Raw genomic sequence first — 7,197 nt, 5'->3', positions numbered from 1 at the left:
CTGGTATCTGGTTTGTGTTGAAGTGAATTAGCGTCAATTCCAGTCAAAGAGACCTTTCACCTATTTCTGTCCAAACAGCAGATAAGATAAGATGAGGCGAGGGTGGAAATAAACAAACAGCAAACTAATTCATGAGAAAGTACAACCAAATTCCACTCAACCTGTACATCCGGTTTGTTTTTCACTTCGGCTTCATGCTAAGTCAATAAAAACATCAATTCATTGCTAGGCTTCACCAACGCTTCACGTAAATACACTGGAAGCTATTTTCCATCAAACATGAATGGCTATCGCGAGACAACAACACGAGAGCCTGGGCTGCCCGCCAAAGGATTGTCACGCATGCTCAGTAGCTTACCAGGATTGACTACAGCATTAGCAACGCTAACGTTAGCTAGCGTTGGCAGCGGCCTAGCTAGTAAAGCTAGCTTATAAACACATCAACACAGGAAAGATTATCAACACATCAGTAAAACATACGTAAGTTACAACCATCTAATTGATCATAGTACCATCTAATTGATCGTATTGATGATTTATTGTGTAAAAGTAACACAGGAAGATTAAATGCAAAGCACTAGAGGAATACAGAGCCACCATCCACAGCCTGGAATTAGTTTTTCAGAAAATAAATATTCACATTTGTACTCAATTACATCTTACCTTGATGAATAACCATATAGTATCAGCATTTTGGAGGTGAAAGAATAAGGCTAAAAGTACAGTATATTAGTCGAACTGGCAGCTTTGGACAACGTTACATGGTACCTTCAAGGACTCTCCAACAAAGTGGGAGAAGTCGGTCTCACATTAAATATGCATAAAACCTGTGATTTCTAACTGTATATTATTTTTTATATATATTATAATGGTCCATATTTTAAAAATGTATATTCCTTTACATGAAATTTGATGTAGTTTATCGCTAATGATTTTATTTATTAAGTATTGTTGTTGTTTTTTTTAATCATTGTGTCTGAAGGTTTCCCGTGGCCTGGTGGTTGGGGAAGCCTGCCATGCTTGGAGCTATGATGTGCTCTTCTACGCTGGAAAATACCGTAAGACACTTTTATACAGCTGGCTTCTTTATTTTTACAATGTAAGATTCAAATTAGCTAATTCTAATTAGCTTAATTTCTAGCTTGATACTTTGTTAGCGAGCGGCCATCTCAGGGCCCTGCAGCATAAGAGTTGGCCAAAATAGGGGTATTATTCCGTGTCTTGGGGGTTCTAATAATGTTCAAAAGTGTATTCTGAAGGCCATAAATAAAGGATTTCTATGTCTTATTTTCTCTTATGTCAACTATATTGGGTAATAGGAGTGTGTAGGTGACTATAGGGGTGTTATTTCATGTCTAGAGGGCTCTAACAATGTTAGAAAGTGTATTTAGAAGATGGTAAACAGGTTTTATACCGCTCATTGTCTCTTATTATGTCCACTATTTTGGGTAACAGGAGTGTAAAGGTGACTATAGGGGTGTAATTTCACGTCTAGAGGGCTCTAATAATGTTAAAACGTGTATTCAGAAGGTCAAAAACTGTTTTTTTTTAAATGTCTTATTGTCTCTTATTATGTCTACAATATGGAGTAGTAGGAATGTGTAGGTAACTAGTGGGATGTTATTTAATGACTACGGGGCTCTAATGTTTAAAAGTGTATTTAGAAGGTGGTAAACAGGTTTACTATGTCTTATTTTCTGTTATGTCTACTATATTGGGTAATATGAGTGTGTAGGTGACTATAGGGGTGTTATTTCATGTCTAGAGGGCTCTAATATGTCTTATTTTCTCTTATTATGTCTACTATATTGGGTAATATGAGTGTGTAGGTGACTATAGGGGTGTTATTTCAGGTCTACAGAGCTCTAATATGTCTTATTGTCTCTTATTATGTCTACTATATTGGGTAATATGAGTGTGTAGGTGAGTATAGGGGTGTTATTTCATGTCTAGAGAGCTCTAATATGTCTTATCGTCTCTTATTATGTCTACTATATTGGGTAATGGGAGTTTGTAGGTGACTATGGGGGTGTTGTTTCATGTCTAGAGGGCTCTAATATGTCTTACCGTCTCTTATTATGTCTAGAATATTGGGTAATGGAAATGTGTAGGTGATTATAGGAGTGTTTCATTCCCCCTGTGCCGCATGTTGGTGACCCGTGCTGCAGGGTCACATGGTTTGTCAGGAGAGGACTAAAAAGCTGAAAACTGAAAAAGAGAAGACTCTTTTATTGGTATTTTGTAGGGAGTACATCCATAGAAGCAGCACATGGTGGCTTGGACAGCGTGGAGCCCACCCATGTCACGGTGGGGGGGGGGGGGGGTAGATGTACACCAATTAGAGTTAGTCTATAGATTCATCACCAAGCACATCTGGGAGGATATTGGGAAGCGAGAGAGCAAACATCAGGTTTCCGGGCGGCGATAAGGAGGTCAAGAAAGAAATCAAGAAAAGGACGATGGCGATGGCGTGCATAGTCCAGCGGGGTCACGAGGAGAGGACACCAGTCCTTGATGTCCTTGGCAGAGGTCACAGGAGGGAAGGTTGTATCGAGGTGGAGCATCGTCATAGAAGAACAACAGTCATTCTCACCAGAAGAGGATTTAGCAGTACTGCTGAGTATTCCTTACTTTGTGTGTGTGTGTGAGTATCTTTGGGGGTACAGTAGAAAAGTACTTTGGAAATATTTGGGATTTCAGTATGACACATTGAGGGAAATACTGTAGTATCCAACCACTGTAACACTTGTACCTTTTACATATTTAAGTACATGTTGGAATCTTTCGCCTTATTTTAAGATGTGTAGTGAAGCCTTTCTTTGACATCTCTCTGTTTTTGTGGTTATTTAAAAAAATATGTTTTAAAAAGTTCCTAAAGTGGAAGTCCTGTATACTGTATAATAATAATAATAATAATAATAATAATAATAACATAATGAGAACAATTAGCACATTAGGAATCGCTTTAATGTAAAAAAAAAAAAAAAAAGTAATTTAGCATATTATTCATCAAAATAGTTTTTAAAGTCAGTGTCTTGTAATGTGCTAATTATTCATACAAACTTATTTAAAACATGGACTATTTAGCATTATATTATTCAAATATATCATCAGAAAGGTCCTAAAGTGCTAATTATTTGATGATATATTTATCAAAAATATTTGTAATCCTGGTAATAAGTGGCCCATTAGTGTTAAATATATATATATATTTATTAGATTTATTATAAGCATATGTTTCCCACGTGAAAGTCATGCTAATTATTGAATTTGCAATGACATGAAAAGAATGAAATTGCACATGAAAACCCTGTTATTCTAGTATATGAATATAGCACATCTGTGGGAAGGATCTTATCATTGTAGCTCATCTGGTGATTGTCTCGGCAGGAGGGGTTGTGTGGGGGGGGGGCGGTAGGGTGATGACAAAGCATAGTAGTGTATTAATGCAGTACAACAGGGGAATACTGCAGTAGCGTGGAGTCCGGCTGCTAAAGGAAGGAATGAAGTAGAAAGTAGAAGATGTGAGGCCGGACAACAAGAAGGAAGTCAAAGGCGTGGGACAGTGGGGGTAAGGGGGGGGGGGGGGGGGGGGGGGGGTTGATGTTTACACAACGTCTAATAACCGAAACGCCGCACGGGACGTGCGGGCGTGGCGACACGAAAAAAGGAGAAAGAAGGTGAAAGTGCTTCTGCGTGGAGTCCGGAAGTCAAACGCGGAACAAAGTGGAAGTCTAGCAGGTGAAGATCATCTATTTTACACAAACCTTCCTAACGTGTTACACGCCCGTCCTCGCCAGCCACCCCCCGGCGTCTCCTCATGTAGAAAATATACAAAATGATTCTCCAAATGTCTAGTCTCCTTCTACATTGTTCACAAGTATTATAAAAATATACAATTCTCCAATAGCAAAAGCCTTAAAAGTCACGTCTGTCAATGATTCTCTCCGTCCGTCCGTCCGTCACCTTTAAGAGCTCAACAAACACGAACAAGAAGAAGAAAACACCTGAGCTTCATCCTCATCCTCACCCTCATACATTCATCATCATCATCATCATTGTCCATCCTCCTCAAGTCTTCAGAAGAAAGAATCTTTCAGCTTATGTTTCTATTCCGTTGCTTTGGCGCCCCTTCATCGTCGTCGTCGTCGTCGTCCTCATCACTGGTCGGCCAGACGGTTCTCGTATTTGCTAAGGATGCTGCGGCAGCGCCCCAGTTCTTTGCGCATCTCTGCCACTTCCTGTCGCAGGGCGGCGTTCTCCCGCTCCAAGAAGGCGGCGCGCACCGATATTTGGTTCTCCTTCAGGCGGCGGGCGTCCCGGGAGCGTTTGGCCGCCTCGTTGTTTTTGTACCGCCGGCTCCAGTACTTCTCATCCTAGCACACACACACACAAAACTTGTGGTTACTTTTACTTCCTCTCATACGTATACAGTACTTTGTATTGACTCCTATATAGAGCAGCTACACACAAAGCTCGCTAGAGCTTCCGCAATCTGCACCTATTCCAGCTGTACTTCCTTTCATTTATTCTACCCACCAGCCACCCGCCTCCAGACACTCCCACTCCGCTGTGATTGGGCGTTCCAAACTCATGATCTGAAACGTCGTATTTTCATTTCTAGTTCAAAAAAGCATCATAGGCCCCCTTGGAGGTTTACCTTCAGGGTATCATTGCAAATGACATTGAAGTCACTTGAAACTACAATTGATGAATATTTCAATAGATGTCACGGACCTCTGAACATATAATAAAGTGATTTACAATAACAATAATAATAATAATATTTGTTTAGTATATTTAATATATTTATAGTATATTTAATATATTTAAACATATATTAAATATAATATATTTAATGTAATATTATATTAAATATATATAAAATTATTTATTATAATATATTTAATATAATGTAATATATTTAAATATATAAAATATACTAATCTAATAATAATAATATTGGTTTAGTATATTTAATATATTTATAGTATATTTAATATATTTAAACATACATTAAATATAATATATTTAATGTAATATTATATTAAATATAAAATTATTTATTATAATATATTTAATATAATGTAATATATTTAAATATATAAAATATACTAATCAAATAATAATAATATTGGTTTAGTATATTTAATATATTTATAGTATATTTAATATATTTAAACATATATTAAATATAATATAATATTATAATATAATACATTGAATATTAATTTAATATTAAATATATATAAAAATATTTATTATATATATATTAAATATAATATAATGTAATATATTTAAAAATATAAAATATACTAAACAAATATTATTATATATATTAAATAGTTTATATCATATGTTTAAATATATTAAATATACTATAAATATAAATATATTAAATATACTAAACAAATATTATTATTGTTATCATTATTGTACATCACTTTATTATATGTTCAGAGGTAATATTTGTTTAGTATATTTAAGAGATTTAAATATATTATATTATATCAAATATATATATTGAATATATGTTTAAATATATTAAATATACTATAAATATTAAATATACTAAACAAATATTATTATTGTTGTTATTGTATATTTAATATTATATTAAATATGTTATATTACATATATTAAATATAATATATTTGTTTATACTTTGATGCCTTACTTTGATTGAGCGCTGTTCCAGTACTTCCAGTCATAACATATACATAACTATCATACAGTATGTGTTATCAGGCACGAGAAAGGGAATAAATGTAAATATGCTCACTTTCATGTTATCCGGTACCAGGATCTTGCGCGCCTTCTTGACCATGGGCTGCGGCTTGAGCTCCTCCTCGCTGAAGGACTGCCTCCTGGGGTCGAAGTTCTGCTGGCCGGGCCCGTTGGACAGAATGATGTCCGAGGGGTCCATGTCGAACATCCCCATCCCGTCCGGCCCGCTGCCGGTGGGCGTCAGCAGGGGGGGGCAGGAGGAGGACGGGGAGGAGGAGGAGGAGGACGGGGACTCGCAGGAGTCGTTCATACTCGTCTGGCTCCCTGCGGTCAAAGAGTCAGAGTTGGAGTCACTTTACTGGTCTACGCTACACCAACATCACCACCAGGGGGCACACTGCTGCTTTCTATGTGGCACCAAGGCCTGACAAATCAAATCAGAATAAGATTCATAAGAAAAATCATACATTTCTTTCACCAATGGTTAATATCAATAGTGCATTTGAATGACATTTTGAATGAAGCCAGCTTTATAAAATGATAGTTATTGATAGTTATTGGCGTTCTATGGGAAACACAGTATAATAGCTGCTAATGGCCACGATAGCGCATCTACCGCTGGCGGCGTGCGGCGCGTTATCACGGCGTAAAACTGCTCCATCCTGACGCTTCCACATTCCACACGCTCCACACCGCCTCCGATGCTAAAACGGAGCAGTCGTTGATGATGATGATGATGATGATGATGTGATCGGCAGACGCTGCTATGTTTTGGTATTTTGGAACGTCTTTTCCAGCTACTCACCGCTTCCTAACACGTCACAGCTTCTTACACACGCCGCTTTACTACATCAAATCTTTTTTTACATATTTATATTTCAATCCAAAATTGATGACAAATAATTACAAAATATAGAATCATATTAAAAATACTAATAAATAAAAATTTTGAAATTAAATATTTTGAAAATATTTTTCCCAATGGGTTTACCACCTTTTAAATATGCCTTTTGACATGATTAGAGCCCTCTAGACATGAAATAACATCCCTATAATCATCCTTTACACTCCTATTATTCAAAATAGTAGATATCATAAGAGAAAATAAGACATGGAAAACCTGGTTCCAACATTCTAAATACGTTTTTAACATGATTAGAGCCCTCTAGACATGAAATAACACCCCTACAGTCACCTTTACACTACTATTACCCAAAATAGTCGATATCATAAGAGAAAATAAGACATGGGAAACCTGGTTCCAACACTCTAAATGCACTTTTTAACAAGATTAGAGCCCTCTAAACATGAAATAACACCCCTATAGTCACCTTTACACTCCTATTACCCAAAATAGTACATATCATAAGAGAAAATAAGACATATGAGACATGGAAAACCGGTTCCAACATTCTAAATACACTTTTTTAACATGATTAGAGCCCTCTAAACATGAAATAACACCCCTAT

The 7,197-nt window shown here is 36.4% G+C and overlaps 1 protein-coding gene and 1 long non-coding RNA gene across 2 annotated transcripts in view; one reads left to right on the top strand and one right to left on the bottom strand.

Annotated features, from left to right (window-relative positions):
* Positions 1 to 349: 349 nt before the first annotated feature.
* LOC131107592 (uncharacterized) overlaps positions 350 to 7,197 on the top strand; it is a 10,836-nt gene continuing 3,988 nt past the window's right edge. Inside the window, exons 1-2 of the long non-coding RNA XR_009120277.1 lie at positions 350 to 480; positions 983 to 1,058. This is a non-coding gene — a long non-coding RNA (uncharacterized LOC131107592). The remainder of the gene's footprint in view (positions 481 to 982; positions 1,059 to 7,197) is intronic.
* The window catches only part of dbpb (D site albumin promoter binding protein b), a 9,851-nt gene continuing 4,860 nt past the window's right edge, over positions 2,207 to 7,197 (bottom strand). Inside the window, exons 4-5 of the mRNA XM_058057773.1 lie at positions 5,783 to 6,051; positions 2,207 to 4,376 (exon numbers count right to left, since the gene is read on the bottom strand). Coding sequence (XP_057913756.1) covers positions 4,161 to 4,376; positions 5,783 to 6,051 — 485 coding nt within the window. The 3' untranslated portion in view covers positions 2,207 to 4,160. The remainder of the gene's footprint in view (positions 4,377 to 5,782; positions 6,052 to 7,197) is intronic.

This window comes from Doryrhamphus excisus, chromosome 19 (assembly GCF_030265055.1).
Source record: "Doryrhamphus excisus isolate RoL2022-K1 chromosome 19, RoL_Dexc_1.0, whole genome shotgun sequence".
In the NCBI taxonomy this organism is placed as follows: domain Eukaryota; kingdom Metazoa; phylum Chordata; class Actinopteri; order Syngnathiformes; family Syngnathidae; genus Doryrhamphus; species Doryrhamphus excisus.
This window is presented reverse-complemented; position numbering and strand designations above follow the sequence as displayed.